The sequence below is a fragment of the Eucyclogobius newberryi genome, unplaced genomic scaffold (genome assembly GCF_026437365.1).
Source record: "Eucyclogobius newberryi isolate DKJ021-1_F unplaced genomic scaffold, fEucNew1.0.hap1 SCAF_11, whole genome shotgun sequence".
Classification (NCBI taxonomy): Eukaryota; Metazoa; Chordata; class Actinopteri; order Gobiiformes; family Gobiidae; genus Eucyclogobius; species Eucyclogobius newberryi.
Genome location: NW_027315735.1, coordinates 792,501 through 811,293, shown reverse-complemented (window position 1 = coordinate 811,293; position 18,793 = coordinate 792,501). Strand labels below are relative to the sequence as shown.

The 18,793-nt window shown below is 45.1% G+C and overlaps 1 protein-coding gene across 6 annotated transcripts in view; it reads right to left on the bottom strand.

The window, feature by feature from the left end:
- gria2b (glutamate receptor, ionotropic, AMPA 2b) overlaps window positions 1-18,793 on the bottom strand; it is a 128,775-nt gene that overhangs the window by 46,353 nt on the left and 63,629 nt on the right. For all 6 annotated transcript variants that reach the window (XR_011924505.1, XR_011924506.1, XM_072434689.1 and 3 more), the window contains exon 3: window positions 12,380-12,619. Coding sequence is in view for 4 of the 6 variants with exons in the window: in XM_072434689.1 (XP_072290790.1) it covers window positions 12,380-12,619 (240 nt within the window). In the remaining 2 variants the exon portion in view is untranslated. The remainder of the gene's footprint in view (window positions 1-12,379; window positions 12,620-18,793) is intronic.

Here is an 18,793-nt window from a genome sequence, read left to right as displayed (position 1 = left end):
TGCGCCGCACACAGACCGTAAAAGGTATCTCAAAAAATTGGATAACTTTAGATGCCCCACTTGTCCAGAGGACGTACGCCGATTTTGAAGTTGGTGGGCAAAACGCCCTAGGAGGAGTTCGTCAAAGTTTGACGTGAACAAAATGGCTAACACAGCGTGTTTTCATTTTCAAAGGAAGATGGCGGCCATAGGGTAAGTCTGGGGGCGTGGCCACAATGATTTTTTTTGTTCGTCCTCACGAGAGGAATGCGTGTCCCGAATTTCGTAGCTTTACGCCAAAGTTGACCTCGGGGCGTCTCCCATAGGCGCAATGTATTTTGACTTTTGTCGGTGGCGCTGTCGCGCCATTTTTTTAGGAAAAAAAAAATGGCCCAGAAAAAACAAAATTTTTCGCCGATTCTGAATTTTGGGCAAAGTTTGGTGAGTTTTTGAGCATGTTCAGGGGGTCAAATTAGAGATCAAAGCGATGAAGAACAAGAAAAATAATAATAATAATATTTTTAGCAAAAACAATATAGCCGTTTCCCCTATAACAACAAATTATACATCGTTTGAAAGCTCTAAGCCTTCCCGATGCCGCCATGGGGTGGAATCATCATTACGAGCGCTTACGCGCTCGTCACTCCCTATTCCATCGGGATGCCCCGCCCACTCCCCATAGATTTCCATTGATTTGAGCAGATACAAGCATGGCCCATGCCTGCGGCATGGATTCTCGCGTACGGGACGATGCCAGGAGGGTTTTTGGAGGAATGCAGCGCTTCGCGCTGCTGTTGTCAACAATTAGTGAATGGGCTACGCCCATTCACTAATTGTTGACTATTTCTGTCATAGCAGGAGTAAGTATGCATGATCCATGCCTTCGGCATGGCCTAGTTCACTGTACTTGCCAGGCCCTCCGCCCTGCTGGGGCTCGGGCCTAATAATGATAAAAATAATAATATTTTTAGCAAAAACAATATAGCCGTTTCCACTATAACAACAAATTATACATTGTTTGAAAGCTCTAAGCCTTCCCGATGCCGCCATGGGGTGGAATCATCATTACGAGCGCTTACGCGCTCGTCACTCCCTATTCCGTCGGGATGCTGCGCCCACTCCCCATAGATTTCCATTGATTTGAGCAGATACAAGCATGGCCCATGCCTGCGGCATGGATTCTCGAGTACGGGACGATGCCAGGAGGGTTTTTTGAGTAATGCAGCGCTTCGCGCTGCTGTTGTCAACTATGACTGCTATTTCTGTCATAGCAGGAGTAAGTATGCATGATCCATGCCTTCGGCATGGGCTAGTTCACTGTACTTGCCAGGGGCGACGGGGTCAGACAGTTGCAACGCTGCCTTCGGCAGCGTTGCGGGAGCAATAGGCCCTCCGCCCTGCTGGGGCTCGGGCCTAACAAGGGCAGGGCCAGAGAATTAAAAAAACAACAAAAAAAACATGAAGTTTAGGCACAAATATTTCAAAATAATTGTCCAATTAGTCCAAATAATTTAAAGTGTGTCTGTTTCCAGGTTGAGTCGGTGTGTGATTTTTCCCATCGACCGTACGTCAGTTATGGTGTTCAGTCCAGTTCTTCCATTTTCTTCTTCCTAAACATCTTAATGTTGTGCACTGTATTTCTAAATGGTTCCCGTTCTTGCCATGTGTACAGTGTGTGCCTGAGCCTTATGTAAAAAGCTCTTCCGGATGACTCACTCCCTCTGAACCTGATCACCGTGTGGGAGGAGACACAATAAAAATACAGAACCGGAACATTCCGACGCTCCGGCTTATGTTTTACACTTTATCACATGTGGTAAAATGTCCCTTTCAGTTCCTCTAGATCTTTTTTGCTTTTGCACTCTCCTCTTGCAACTTGGTGAGAAGTGAGTCATCATTTGAACCAACTAAAAGTGGAGACGAGAAGCACCTTTGGAACTAAATTACTTTTCTTTTTGCGCTATAAAACAAACATGTACCAATCTTTCATAATGTCTGATAAAATGGGTTGGATAATAATTTCACAACCTATTTCACACAAAATGCAATCTTACCCGATAGTATTTTATTTAAAGGTGCAATATAGCCATGTTTTGACTGGCTTTGGTCCACGGACTGGTTCATCTCAGCAATTCACTAAAAGACGAGACGTGTTTAAAGTTAGAGTGAGCAGGAAACTACTACTGTCTGTTTTTCGATAATCAAGAAGCGGCTAATGCTAACATGGGCTCTCTTTGTTTTGCTGTGTCTGTCGATTCAACATTCTCTCGACGTTAGCGTCACGCTGCACTTTTTCACCCCCCAACGCAGTTCTGTCGAGATCTGGTTAGCAAACCTGTTCCAAAGCTCTAACCTTAACCAAATCAACTGTTCTTAACACCATAATGGGCTTTAGGGGGGGAAAGCCTCCTTTTCTTGGCTGACTCCACGTTCTTTGTGGCGTTTTTCCTAAAGCGAACCTGGAGTTGATGAGGGCCAGAGAAGAAGACCAGGATAGAATATCGTTACTTAGCAAAATCAAAGACGGTATACAGTTTGGAGTACATAAAGGTTTTATACTTAAGTGTTTGGCCAGTTTTCATTTTTTGACAATCTGCCTCTTCTTCAAGATTTTATGAGCAAAGCAGCTGATGATAAAACATGTATGAATTCAATAGTGCCAGTTATCGCAGTGACATATACACATGATGTAACTCCCAAGTTTTTTATGATATTGTTTTGTATCAGTCCCATTAGGCACACAAAGCACATAGCTTTACTGCTAGAACTTTTTCAACCACAAATCTAAAAGTCATTTCTAGAGAAGAGTAAACGTATTGGATACATCTTACACGCGGTGCATCAGTTCATTTTAAGCAAAGTGGAAAAGTGCTCTTTTTTCATGGTTCAGCACCTGCCCCTTAAATGTCAACCATGCCTGCCCCTGTCAGAGCAGACACTTCAAACGCGCCAGAAATACATATTTAACCATTAAAGGGACTTACAAAAACTTGAAGACAGCGGATATGCATTTGGACCGTACCAATCGAGACCAAATCGAACCAGTGGAAACTTGGCGTATGTGACTTTTCTAGTGGATGTTCTGTTCTGATATGGATATTTTTTTACTTTTATGTGACGTATTCATTGTTCATTGTTTTATTGTTTTATGTTGCATCGAATCACAAAGACAAGTTCCCATGTTTGTGAATTTTGTTCATTGACGATGGCAATAAACCTCTGATTCTGATTCTGTTTTAATGATTCTTCCTTGAAAAATACTCATAATGACTTGAGATTTTAAAACCTTGCAATCATAAACTGTCTCAGCTCTAAAAATGGTCAATGTTTTATATTTCACGTATTAAAAAAAAAGGTATATCATTCCCCTCAAAAACAGACATTTTATTCCTGGGAGTACGGTAAATTCAAAAGAAAACCCATTGACTGTAACCAAGACTGTACAAAATATGGGCAGAAATCAAACAAATGTAACAGGTCTTCTTCTTCCTCTTATCAGAACCTGCAGTCAGGATCAGTCTATAGTTGTATTATAAATAGTTCAGAAGAAATAGTTGGTGATGGAGGTTATCACACAGGGCACCTTAAATCAACCATTTGTGCTCCACCACCAAATAGCAGCGCCAGCTCACACCTTACAGAGACTTTGCTGATAGATTTCCAACAAGCCATTTCCGTCACTCCCAAGGTGTAATTAAAACTGGTGTAACTCTGTGTAATGCTCCCCTGCCGAATCGCTCTCTTCCTATCGATCCCTGCTCCTTTAAACCACGACATTTGATAAAAGAGTCCTCCTGTATACAATTATGCATGGAATCAATCCTATAGGAGCGGGAAGGAAAATGGCCACTTGCACTTTAATCTGACTGAACGATACTTCATAATTACAGCGGGGTCGTTACGGCCTGTTTATAAAATGACGGTTTCATCAATGCCTATTACATGCTATAATTAGATTCTGCAGTCAAGATAAAGCAAGGACAAAGGCAAAGTGCTTTCCCTGTGAAGTCCACCCTCAGCAGTTGTGATAATTGCATAATATTTCCTCTCATTCAACCTTTAATTGTGGCATATGTGAAGTCGTGTATGGAGAGTTGGCGTTTTGCACCAGTAATCGAAGCGGAAACAAGAGCTAAACGATATTATGTCCAAGGATACAAGGAACAAGTGACACAAACAACATCTTGCAACTAAATCAGAGTGTCTGAAGCGTGCACGCATATCTACAGTACCTAGATATCACTAACTATCGGGGTAAGTCTCCTCTTGTCTCCATAGAGATGTTGTTTTGCCAGCAATGTTGCATGGTATAGCATCCAGTGTCTCTGTCTCTATGAAGACAAGAAGATAACGCCGATGTGTACGTCTGTGTGTGTGCGAAGGGGGCCTGTGATGGGTGTGTGGGGGAAGGGGGCCCGTGATGGGTGTGTGTGCGAAGGGGGCCTGTGATGGGTGTGTGGGCGAAGGGGGCCTGTGATGGGTGTGTGTGCGAAGGGGGCCTGTGATGGGTGTGTGTGCGAAGGGGGCCTGTGATGGGTGTGTGGGGGAAGGGGGCCTGTGATGGGTGTGTGTGCGAAGGGGGCCTGTGATGGGTGTGTGGGCGAAGGGGGCCTGTGATGGGTGTGTGGGCGAAGGGGGCCTGTGATGGGTGTGTGTGCGAAGGGGGCCTGTGATGGGTGTGTGGGCGAAGGGGGCCTGTGATGGGTGTGTGGGCGAAGGGGGCCTGTGATGGGTGTGTGTACGAAGGGGGCCTGTGATGGGTGTGTGGGCGAAGGGGGCCTGTGATGGGTGTGTGTACGAAGGGGGCCTGTGATGGGTGTGTGGGCGAAGGGGGCCTGTGATGGGTGTGTGGGGGAAGGGGGCCTGTGATGGGTGTGTGGGCGAAGGGGGCCTGTGATGGGTGTGTGTGCGAAGGGGGCCTGTGATGGGTGTGTGTACGAAGGGGGCCTGTGATGGGTGTGTGGGCGAAGGGGGCCTGTGATGGGTGTGTGTGCGAAGGGGGCCTGTGATGGGTGTGTGTGCGAAGGGGGCCTGTGATGGGTGTGTGGGCGAAGGGGGCCTGTGATGGGTGTGTGTGCGAAGGGGGCCTGTGATGGGTGTGTGGGCGAAGGGGGCCCGTGATGGGTGTGTGTGCGAAGGGGGCCTGTGATGGGTGTGTGGGGGAAGGGGGCCTGTGATGGGTGTGTGGGCGAAGGGGGCCTGTGATGGGTGTGTGTGCGAAGGGGGCCTGTGATGGGTGTGTGGGCGAAGGGGGCCTGTGATGGGTGTGTGTGCGAAGGGGGCCTGTGATGGGTGTGTGGGCGAAGGGGGCCTGTGATGGGTGTGTGGGGGAAGGGGGCCTGTGATGGGTGTGTGGGCGAAGGGGGCCTGTGATGGGTGTGTGTGCGAAGGGGGCCTGTGATGGGTGTGTGGGCGAAGGGGGCCCGTGATGGGTGTGTGGGCGAAGTGGGCCTGTGATGGGTGTGTGTGCGAAGGGGGCCTGTGATGGGTGTGTGGGCGAAGGGGGCCCGTGATGGGTGTGTGTGCGAAGGGGGCCTGTGATGGGTGTGTGGGCGAAGGGGGCCCGTGATGGGTGTGTGGGCGAAGGGGGCCTGTGATGGGTGTGTGTGCGAAGGGGGCCTGTGATGGGTGTGTGGGCGAAGGGGGCCTGTGATGGGTGTGTGTGCGAAGGGGGCCTGTGATGGGTGTGTGTGCGAAGGGGGCCTGTGATGGGTGTGTGGGCGAAGGGGGCCTGTGATGGGTGTGTGTGCGAAGGGGGCCTGTGATGGGTGTGTGTGCGAAGGGGGCCTGTGATGGGTGTGTGGGCGAAGGGGGCCTGTGATGGGTGTGTGTGCGAAGGGGGCCTGTGATGGGTGTGTGGGCGAAGGGGGCCCGTGATGGGTGTGTGTGCGAAGGGGGCCTGTGATGGGTGTGTGTACGAAGGGGGCCTGTGATGGGTGTGTGGGCGAAGGGGGCCTGTGATGGGTGTGTGTGCGAAGGGGGCCTGTGATGGGTGTGTGTGCGAAGGGGGCCTGTGATGGGTGTGTGTGCGAAGGGGGCCTGTGATGGGTGTGTGGGCGAAGGGGGCCTGTGATGGGTGTGTGGGCGAAGGGGGCCTGTGATGGGTGTGTGGGCGAAGGGGGCCTGTGATGGGTGTGTGTGCGAAGGGGGCCTGTGATGGGTGTGTGTGCGAAGGGGGCCTGTGATGGGTGTGTGGGCGAAGGGGGCCTGTGATGGGTGTGTGTGCGAAGGGGGCCTGTGATGGGTGTGTGGGCGAAGGGGGCCCGTGATGGGTGTGTGTGCGAAGGGGGCCTGTGATGGGTGTGTGGGGGAAGGGGGCCTGTGATGGGTGTGTGGGCGAAGGGGGCCTGTGATGGGTGTGTGTGCGAAGGGGGCCTGTGATGGGTGTGTGTGCGAAGGGGGCCTGTGATGGGTGTGTGGGCGAAGGGGGCCTGTGATGGGTGTGTGTGCGAAGGGGGCCTGTGATGGGTGTGTGGGCGAAGGGGGCCTGTGATGGGTGTGTGTGCGAAGGGGGCCTGTGATGGGTGTGTGGGCGAAGGGGGCCTGTGATGGGTGTGTGTGCGAAGGGGGCCTGTGATGGGTGTGTGGGCGAAGGGGGCCCGTGATGGGTGTGTGGGCGAAGGGGGCCTGTGATGGGTGTGTGGGCGAAGGGGGCCTGTGATGGGTGTGTGTGCGAAGGGGGCCTGTGATGGGTGTGTGGACGAAGGGGGCCCGTGATGGGTGTGTGGGCGAAGGGGGCCTGTGATGGGTGTGTGTGCGAAGGGGGCCTGTGATGGGTGTGTGGGCGAAGGGGGCCTGTGATGGGTGTGTGGGCGAAGGGGGCCTGTGATGGGTGTGTGTGCGAAGGGGGCCCGTGATGGGTGTGTGTGCGAAGGGGGCCTGTGATGGGTGTGTGGGCGAAGGGGGCCTGTGATGGGTGTGTGGGCGAAGGGGGCCCGTGATGGGTGTGTGTGCGAAGGGGGCCTGTGATGGGTGTGTGGGCGAAGGGGGCCTGTGATGGGTGTGTGTGCGAAGGGGGCCTGTGATGGGTGTGTGGGCGAAGGGGGCCTGTGATGGGTGTGTGGGCGAAGGGGGCCTGTGATGGGTGTGTGTGCGAAGGGGGCCTGTGATGGGTGTGTGGGCGAAGGGGGCCCGTGATGGGTGTGTGGGCGAAGGGGGCCTGTGATGGGTGTGTGGGCGAAGGGGGCCTGTGATGGGTGTGTGTGCGAAGGGGGCCCGTGATGGGTGTGTGTGCGAAGGGGGCCTGTGATGGGTGTGTGGGCGAAGGGGGCCTGTGATGGGTGTGTGTGCGAAGGGGGCCTGTGATGGGTGTGTGGGCGAAGGGGGCCTGTGATGGGTGTGTGGGCGAAGGGGGCCTGTGATGGGTGTGTGTGCGAAGGGGGCCCGTGATGGGTGTGTGTGCGAAGGGGGCCTGTGATGGGTGTGTGGGCGAAGGGGGCCTGTGATGGGTGTGTGGGCGAAGGGGGCCTGTGATGGGTGTGTGTGCGAAGGGGGCCTGTGATGGGTGTGTGGGCGAAGGGGGCCTGTGATGGGTGTGTGTGCGAAGGGGGCCTGTGATGGGTGTGTGGGGGGCCAGAGGAAGACCGGGGACAGAGCTGCAATACCAGTCTGAGCCAGTGGAAGCAGCGTTTTGATGGCTACACCTAAAATGAACTTATCTCCAGCTCCTGCTTGAATAAATGAGCCAGCACCTCGACTGCCTCGACTGCTGCTTTTGTGATTAGGCCCGAACCACCAATCACAGGACAGCACACCATAACAAACACAATGACGCCGATTAACACACTTCAATCTGTTTTTGTGGCAATATTTCGGTTTTGAAAAAATAAATAGGTGCAGAGGGAAAGATGTCTGTGCTGGATTTGACAAAAGTTTGATTGTTCGACTTGTTCCGCTGTTGTGTCGTTTTGTTCGATTCTCTTCTTGACGTTCGGCCTTTCTACATTGATAATGCTTCAAACTCAATTCAGAGAACTCAAACGTCTCACAATCACATCAACATTTGAAGATTCACCAAAGCCCCACAGACCAAGGCATTACAGTTCAAATCGAGTCATAGCAACTGATTTGAAATCTATAACACAATATCTATTGGTTGCAATCCAATCTCCTTATTACAAAATTGTTAAGTCTTAGCTTTAAATTAACTTTTAAACAATTGCTCAACATTTCCAAACATGGTTCATCTTTTATTTTCTCACAAATAATGACATGTAATTATAAGTATGTAGCAAAAAATTCTGGGTTTGGAAGTTTTTCAATTCATTATTTAGCTTCTTGACCCTATTTCACATCTATTTTCTGGTTGCATAAGACTCAGAAGTGATAAGTAAAAGCAAGAAAGACAATAATTCAGCTTTTATCATCATCACTATGCATTTCCAAACTGCACTTTGCAATTCATATTTGAATGGCACATTAAGCCCCTCCTCTTCCTCTGTAGAACGGGCCATATGTTGGTTGTAGCTCAGAGCCACGTTCCCACAGAGTTGTGCTGAGGGATGACACAGGGTGACCTAAGCTTTACCTGCACCTGCACCTGCACCTGCACCTGCACCTGCACCTGCACCTGCACCTGCACCTGCACCTGCACCTGCACCTGCACCTGCACCTGCACCTGCACCTGTACCTGCACCTGCACCTGCACCTGCCTAAAAAGCCCCTAGGCTAACAAAGCAATGTGCTCGCTGTGAACACAATTTGACCACATAAGGAGTTTGGTGATAGTTTATAGACATGAAAACTGCGCAGGAGAAAATTCAAACGAGCACTCATGTATAGGTTGATGAAACGCGCGTGAATGACGCAAAATACAACTCCAGGTATATATCTGATGAAGTGTATATTCATCAAAAATATAAACAGAGTTTTATTCACATTATTAACACATTGCGTCTCTTGGCTGGCCTGGGAACGCCTCGGGATCTCGCGACCCGGGCCAGAAGATGGATGGATGGACCATTGATTGACAAGTGTCAAGATAATAAAACAATATACAATAAAATTACAATAAACTATACATTCAAAGTTTAAATGATTATAAGAATGCTTGGATTAGATCCCTGGCACCCTCTGCTGGCAACAGAAGGGAGTGAAAATGGCAAATTAGCAGCACGGTGCCGACAAGATTGTTCTAAAGATCTTTTTAAGAATGGGGGAAAATGCAGGTTTGTATTTTGAGGTGAAATCTGCATAATCCGACGGTTGAAAGCTTGAAGACATAAGCTGTTAGTTTGATGTTTTGTCTTTTCTCTATTTTTACATGTTTTATCTGGATCTTGTTGAGTCTAAAATAAAGCTAGAAGGATTTTGTCATTTGGTCAACAAACATTACTCATGATTCTTCTGTTTTACAATCGGTTTGGCTGTACTGTTTTGACTGCAGCAGCTTAACTTAGTGCCCAATGATCAAAAGGCTTCTAGTAGACGTAACGGCTTCATGCACAAGACAAGGCAAAACTATAGCAACGGAGCTCATAAATAAACATAATGTAAGCCAACCCAATAAAGGGAGCTTATATGTTCTTTAATGTCATAGCTTCAGGTTATTGTTTTCATCTGTGGTCTACATTACTACTACATTCTCTCAAGCTGTACTTGTGTATTCATAGTAAATGATCAAGCCTGCAGGTATTTGTGAGGGAAGCGCTGATGAGATGCTGTGGATAGAAGGCTTAGAATTAGGCTGTAGAATATTTACAATTATTACAAGTGAGTGAATCTACACATCTATATAAGCCTCTATTCTTATGCCAAATGAAATATTGTTTGATTTGAACAGCTACCATACAATGATTATGCAAAATGATGTCATCTGGAGTAGAGTGTACTGGCAAGACTAGTAAACTGTAAAAAGGACGATTAAACTCATAACTCTAACAAATCGCGAGATAAATTAATCATTTCTGCTGTTAATCCTTTAAAATCCTCCTAAATGTATTAGTTGACTACCAGAAATATCGACCAAAACACCATCGACTGATTCATCGACTAACCAACTAAAAGGTCCACAGCCAAATCCAGTTGATTACAATTACATGTAACTTCCCGTATCACCAATTTGTACTTCAGTAATACTATTTTTCATGCAACCGTGCGTATACACTTCTTGACTACCCTACCCAACCTCTGCCAGTACTTCATTACTGTATTTCCATTCCTTTATTGTCGTTCAATCCGTTTTCCTAACTACAACACACCTGGTGCCTTTTCATAACCTCCTCTGCAGCTCCTGCTCTCTCGGTGAGTCAACATTTTGCACGAATGCAAACTTTTGATTGGCTTTTCCACCCACACACACACATCCATCATCTAATAAAGCCCCCGCGCTCCCTCTCCAGCCATTAATCTCAACGTGCCAATCAAATTCATCAACACCAGCGCCTGAGAAACTCCCCCACATGAACTTGCATCATCTCCCCATCTTCTTGTCCCTCTCCTCCTCGCATCTCTCTGTCGCTCCGGTTGCCATGGGAATGAGCCGATCACACTGACCTAATTAGACAGCCATGCGCCGCTGAAATATGCAGGAGGCGTCGCCGGCGTACAGTGGGACAGCAGGTCAGGGAGGGGAAGAACATGAGGACAAACGACAGCTGCTGGAGAGTTTAGTGGGACATTGGAGAAAGATGGTTGTTTTGTCTGACAAAGTGGATGCAAGGACTGGAGTGAATATGTTAATGCGGTAACAAATATTACATCACTTTTACACTGTATACAATGTCGATAGATTGGGGTATGAAGGTGTTTTTGTACAGGCTTGGGCTGTTGGACTTCTTCATTTTTCTCCTTGTCTTCACGTCTGTATTTGGTACAATATAACACCTTAAGTCTGTGTTTCTGTTGAAACGTGGGGAATAAAGCCGCTATTTCCTATAAATTCAATGGTTTGTTTTCATCAGGGAGGTTTCTTCTTCTTGGATGTGTCAGAAGTTACTCTTGGTCACTCGGCTGGTCATGTTCGGGCTTGTTAGGATTTTAGTTCATCAATTCCCATTTCTGTTTCTATGATCTGACATTATTCAAACATTTAATAACTTTAAATCTAAAAGTGTGCCTGCATCAAGCAATTCCTACTGTCTCTGTGCTGGGAGGGAAAAGCACTGACCAGCTTTTAAGGTCTTTAAGGAAGATGATGCATGCTTTAATATAAATATGCACGATTAAATAGTCTGTTTTTGTCTTCCCATCTTTGCAGCCAATTTAATCTCTGCCACATTCTGATGATAATGTCCTACAAATTAAGAGAGGATGCTCAAGATCCACTTAATCTACTGTAGTGTTTAATCAGATGGAATTCCTCCTCATTGAATCACATCGTTAGTGGCTCAAGTTCATTTTTAAAGCATTACAGCCTCGATCAAAGACTATATGCTCTGGAAGTACTTGGAAATGGAACCACAACCTACTTTTTTTCCTAAAGAAACTGCTTCACAATTACCAGTCAAAAATGGCATGACATAAGTTCCAGTTTACCCATCACAAGTTTAATTGTAATCTCCAAGTCACAGACTGCATATATAGGTTTGTCACGGAAGCAGCTTGGAGCTACAGTATGTGCGACCTGGAAGGGCTTGTATGTTTACACAGACACACACAATTCAAACAGGAGAGGGAGAGAGAGGCGGACTAGTGTGAGAGGTAATGTGAACAGCTGCAGGGAGCATCGCCTCTGCTCACTCTCTGCCCACTCTTCTTCATGTTACCGCAAACACTCTGGACACAGCAGGTGCTACTGGTGATAACATGTGACAGGCCACTTTTCATCGACCAACGGGAACTCAGCTAGACTACACCTGAACCCACATGCACTACGTTTATGAGAGGGTTTGCTAGAAAATATTGTCTGAAAGGCCAATACGTAACACTCTTTTTAGAAATCAAGCTATTAAAATATTCACCCAAACATTCATAATTAACAAAAAAGACACAAGGAAACAGACGAAATTACAGCTACCTTACAGAAGAGACCAAGCAGGTTAATCCCTAGATCTGGCTTTATTAACCCGGAAATTTTAAATAAATTCACCAACACTAATAACAAAAACCTGTTGTTAACCTTTATTATGTTTAAAACTAATCCTATATATTGTGGTTCTATACATTTCTCAGTAGAATTCTTCACATTTATACTTTTTCTGATCTTTTTATTCAGACATTTTGCTGACAATTGCATATTTTAACAATTTTTCCACCCATTTGCCTGACGAAGGCCCAGTTGCCGAAACATTGCCTCCTTATCTGTAAATAAAATGTCACTTGCAAGTTAGACAGTGTGCGGGATTTTCGTTCCTATTAACAATTTCCCCCCCCAAAATGTTTCCAAAATGTTAACTTTTGGAGTACCTCATGGTATTATCCTAGGCCCCGTGCAATTCTTTTGTTTTGGTTTGTCTCTTACCTCTGTCGCTGTCGTACAGATATGCAAACTTGTCCCATTTGTAGTACTCGATGAGGCTGAGAAGCGGGCCCTTGATGTCTGGCCTCATCTGGATGATGAACTGCTGGGTCCCATCCAGAGGGAAACTGGGCGTTATGAAGGAGACATGCAAAGTCCCACAGAACGACGTGATGGTGTTCACCGACTTCTTATCGTAGAATCCAAAAATGGCGTACACTCCTCTCGAGAATTGTGAACAAACTGCGAAGAGAAGGAGAAAAGGATTGTTACTGAAACAGTTTGGTGAGTTTAGGTAAGCAGAGGTGAACTTTGAATGCTTCTGAGCGAGTTAGGCAGATGTTCATGTAATCATAATGCACAAACCCGAAGAACAAGCATGAATCACCAAAGATAATCATTTTGTCATCCACAAACTGAATCATTTTTTGCTTGAAAACATCGCTTTATCATCTGTGATTTATTCATTTATTTAGAAAGTTGAAATACTGTGCTTAATAAATGAGGCACAAAAATAGGTCTACCAGAGCAAGACGCATCAACATTGAGAGGAAATAAACGGTGCTGTTCAGCTCACACGTTTTTTTGTGTGATTTGTTCATTTTTTTTTCATTTTCATCATTTTGTTTTCATTGTACCACTATGTTTTTGTGCTCTTCGAATAGTATCACTCACCAGCATTCAACCCAAAGTATTTGTCCAAGCCAATACAAATCTCACTAGATCAAACTCCACAATTTTATCTTTTGTGGCATCAGATCTTTCCCCATCCCTAGTAATCACATAGCAATTAAATAAACACATATTCACCAACATAACATTTTAATATTAAGTGCTTATTTAATGGCTCTTTTCTTGTAGGCTAGAAAATGTTGAAGACTTTAAACCATGTTTTGCATTTGGTAGATAATATTCTATCTATTCCATCTCTATTCAATTGTTTTATACAAACCATTTTATTGTTCTGTTATATGTATACATTGCACTTTTCCCCCACATAATGTTCCTTTAAGCCATTAACTTCATACATCCAACCCCTGCGTAGCTCCCTCACTCTTGTCATTACTAACAGGCTGCTCTCTTTAAGCTCCAACCAGGGAGCTGTTGTATCCACTGTGAGGATCTACTCTGCTGTACACCCATCTGTGCATTAAACATTTAACTTTCACCCTTACCCTCTAATAGCATTACCCATGTGCAAATTCACCAAAACATGAACGCTTCATGCGTGCAAGCGTTGGCACTGCACTAGCTTGAAGAGTGATAGCTTTTGTTTGACATGTTCTGAATCCATGTTAGCCCTCCTCCAGTAAGAATAAGCTGTGACTCACTACCAGCGCTGCTCTACCAGCAAGAAGCTTTGGAGTGACACCATGCATTATGTGGAATATGGAATATTGACTTCATCTCGGTACAATCAGTGAATAATACTGGTGATATCCTAAATGTTTGCAAATGACAAACAAAGTATACATCATTGGTTTTCCACACCACTGACAACCAATGTATTAATTATAAGTAAATAGAAGTTATATATATTTTAAGATATGTATTTGATAGTTATCTGCATTGTTGACTGTTTGGAAATATTATGTGTGGTAAAATAGGTTCCCCACAATATTTTTGGTGATATTCTGGCATTAAAAACAGACGATTGCATTGTATATTTTTCAAATATACTTTTGAGAAACCCCAAGACACTATACTCAGCTCTATGAAGTTCTCATGATTGTTAATGTCTGAAGAGAAAACTTATAATATATTTGTCCTAAGAAATGTATTTGCTTGTATCATTTTACATTTTCACAACACACTTAAAATATATATTTTTTAAGGACCCCAAGGCACTATACTTGAGGCCGAGATGTTCTCATGATTTTGGATGTCTCAAGAGATGTTGTAAAATGTCTTCGCTTGCATCATTTCCCATTTGCATGACATAATCCAAATAATCCTATTGCAGGCCTATAGTGTTGACTCTGCACCACTCATGTTCAATAATTCATGACCTCTATGCAGGTGGCTCTATACTCTGAATATTTTTGACATTTATTACATGCTGAGCTGAAGCACAGGGAAAGTGGTAGTAGCCCTTAGCATGCAGGTTGTTACGCTAACATAGCACCGGGGTCAGCAGATTGACATGTTGCTTGTAAACCCATATTGACCACATGTGAGTTAATCAGCCTTATTGAGCGGAACATATGTGTTCTCTAATGTAATTAATCTAATGAGTAATTTCCCTGTGTGCACAAAATATGGCCGACATGAGTTGCTGACATAAGGAGTTAGAATAATAGGTGAAGACTTCCAGGAATCATGACAGATCACGACTGCATTGTTTATTTGGATTCACAGTAATATTATACGAACCCCTAAAAAATGGGATCAAATTAATCTACCACTTTTCTTTATTCTTGTTTTGCTTCTTTTGTTCTATGTTTCAAAATTGAGGATGCTTGAAAATGTGTTAAAGAGTTCTATTGTTTTTGTCAAAATTGAGCTATTCATACTGTCTTCCTGTTCCCGAATAACCTCTATACACTTCATCAAGATTTTGCTGCCTTTTTATAGGTAAACCATAATTTACCCATTTTATTGAGCTCTCTGAGTGGTCAGAATTTTAAGCCTAAATCTCTCAAAACTGCCCAGAACAGAATCCTATAATTCATGTCATTTCAAATTTGATTTAGTTTGGAATTCATTATTTGTTATAATATATGTATGAAATAGATGTCAACTGTGTCTTTACCAAACTAAAAATAGATGAAGGTGTCTTTATTCTACACCAATAACATAATTTTAATCATTTCCAATGTCACATCCATAGAATTCTCACATTTGTCATTCAGTTCCTCACATTATCCATCGTTCAGCCTAAAGACCTTACAGAATGTTCTCCACTATTTCTTAAGCTTAACACAATGGCATTACGCTCCTCTAAAACCCTATTTGTTTCTACAGATTACAATCATATCTGATCCACCGCTGCCTGCATTCAAAGCCTTCCGCACATGAAACATTCATATGAATCCCATTAGCTAATTGTCAGCGGACCTATTATTTCACCGTGATAAGAGGCGAGCAATTATTCCACCATCGAGTCACATTTTCCACTCAGAGTACCGGCCCGTTCATGTGGAATTCTAAAGGCAAAGGAGTCCTGGAGGTTTCTCCGTTTGGCCTTGATATTGCTGAGCTCATCAGGTTAACAGCAGGCGGGAGGAGCACGGAGCTTTTATGCAGCGCCAGCATTCGAGTCTTTCCAAAATCAGGGCTAATCCATACGGCCACAAGCCAATTATTCTTCCACAAGTTGTCAGCTGTGTGGAGAGTTACGACACGTCCGACCATGGCACTGTCAGCAATGTATTTTGTTAGTGGCAATATGTGTGTTTTGGAACTAAATTTGGATGATGTCAACAATAGTGTAACCATAACCATGGAATCAACTAAGCAAAGGTACGAGCCTCCTGCTGGAGAACTGCTGCATGGTTGATGATCTTTCAGCTACATGGTATGCACACCCAGCTGATGTAGTGAACGACTTCTCATTTCTGGAATAACCATGTGGAAAGACAAATCCCGTGGTCATGGAAAAGACTGTCAGTGTGTTTGAGACATGTACAGGCCAGGTTTCCCGGCTAAGGAGCAGGTCTAGAGCCTACAGACTATCACAAGAACGAATCGCATCTACATCCGGGGCCGGTAGGGGGCTCCTGCAGCCCAGATAAACTCCACCACACACACTCAACACACATCTGTGAGAGAGAGTCTGGAGTGTGGGCCAGTGTGGTCCAATAGACGTGGTTTTCCATCAGGCGGATCACTAAGCACGGACAAAATGTATGATTCATGTCAGCAAAATTGTTAGATTGAATGAATAGAAATGAAGGTTTTGTGATTTCTGTCATGTCTTTGTGATTGTAATACATTTTCTTTCCTGTCGTTTGAAGAACTTTGAATTGCCTTGTGTATGAATTGTGCATCACCTTGAACAGACTTATCTATTAGTAACTCAACTGTGGGTTACTCAAGAACATTGGTGGACTTTGGGTGGAGGTGAATGTGCTGGACTCTCTCTTCATGTCGCTTCACTAATAATGCTGCACTGTTTGATCCGGTGTGTGTGTGTGTGTGTGTGTGACTGAATACTGAAATCAGTCTCCGCCTACTCTCTCCCTGGAGCGATACATTATCATCTGATCACGAGCCTATTCACACATATTCCAAAAAACACATTAATACATACTTTATAGATACAAACACATAACAAAGACAATAGTTTTTTGCAGGGTAATGTGTATGAAGTGTCTTGACACAACAGGACACAACAGCAGAGGTTCCAACCCAACGCTCTGATGAGATGGGGCATTGACCAGCAGGTATGGGCAGGTATGGTCACCCTGAAATCATTCCCTGAGCATTTTCCTAGATTAGAGCCGATACTCAATACCATGCCTGGCCAGTCCATACGACAAACTACATACATACGACATGCTACATACATACGACATGCTACATACATACGACATGCTACATACATACGACATGCTACATACATACGACATGCTACATACATACGACATGCTACATACATACGACATGCTACATACATACGACATGCTACTACAGTCTATACTATTCTCTGCCAAAGTTCAGAAGGGATTTACCAGGCACCAAAATGAAAATGCAAAGGGGACTTATTAAACTTTAATGAGGGTTTAACCTTGTTACAACAGTGTTTCTTCATTCTTTTTGTGTTGTATTGTCCTGCAACTAAGGCTCGAGTGTTTTAGATCAATATTACAATTCGCAATGTACCAAATGTAAAATGATGATCTGCATATTACACTTCAATATAAGTTCAACAACAATTCATCCTTCATCCTTCAACAACAATGATACAAAACTGTGTGTTCACAAACATTTTCTCTGGCTCGTCAGCATATTTCATTGTGTCCCAAATAAGATATTCTGCCCTGCTTTTTAGAACACAACTCCACGATATTCACGGTCTTCTTGTTGGAAGCGCTGTCTAATCCCGCTGCTCGGCCCATGCACTCGCTCGGCTCCTTGTCAGTGAACAGAGCGACTCTCATCCGTCTGTCTATGGCCCCCATTGTCACGTTCCGCTGGCTTTCTTGGCTGACTCCTGGTGGCTTGCACACTGGCAGAGCTCGTTCGGGATTAAAAACTCTTGCAGGTGATGACTTGCAACATGTCATATGCTTTTCCAACAGGAGCTGAGGACGCGGTGAGTGGAATACGAAATCGCTGGTGTTGAAATGTTGAAGATTTTGATCATTTTGAACACTTTTTATTTTTTTTAATCTTGCAAGTTCAACTTTTTCTTCAAAAATACAATGTTATATCATGCAATAATATCATGAATGGTGCCCTAACATTTACATCTCCACAAAGACAAATGGGTTACAGACCTTCAACAAAAATATATGTATAGTTTTCAGATGTAAAAACCTAATTTGATGATAGGCCAGATGCTTTTAATTTACTTTGTCTTTTAATACAATACCATTCGCAATCGTATTTTTGAGAATTCCATTATTCCCTAAGATAAGGCTTTGGAAAAGAATGAAGAACAAGAGGATTTTCCCATTTCTGTCTCAATCGGGAAAAGTTTTAATTAAGAGAGAACGGCCCGACACGAGCGCTAACTCCTCCAAACGGCCAGCACTGTGCCAAAGCTATTAAGCCTGTGTCACATCTGAGTGCTTCTCAATGAAAGCAGGAGGATACGTGGGGCCCTCACGACGCTGACAACACCAGAGCCCAGCGAAATCTGGAGGTCACGCAAAGTAAAGTAACATTGTTTTTCATAGCTCATCATTTACGGGGCATGTGTCTGAGTGGCTACTACTCTCCCCACAGCAAGATGTTTTCAGATGAAATTTCAAGGGCAGGGTGTCCTCTCCGGTTCCTCCCATCACATCCAAAACATGCACACAGGCTAATCCTCCAGCTATTGGCAAGAGCTGTAGCAGGGATGTCCAAACTATGGCCCTTGGTATATGTTGTTGGCCCTCATACTATCAGTTCAATCTGTGCGCAATAAAACCACAATAACATCACATTGCACCGTGATGCAGATGTAAAGCTATTGTCCCAGACCTAAAGCTATTGTCCCAGACCTAAAGCTATTGTCCCAGACCTAATGCTATTGTCTCAGACCTAAAGCTATTGTCCCAGACCTAAAGCTATTGTCCCAGACCTAAAGCTATTGTCCCGGACCTAAAGCTATTGTCCCGGACCTAAAGCTATTGTCCCAGACCTAAAGCTATTGTCCCAGACCTAAAGCTATTGTCCCAGACCTAAAGCTATTGTCCTGGACCTAAAGCTATTGTCCCAGACCTAAAGCTATTGTCCCAGACCTAAAGCTATTGTCCCAGACCTAAA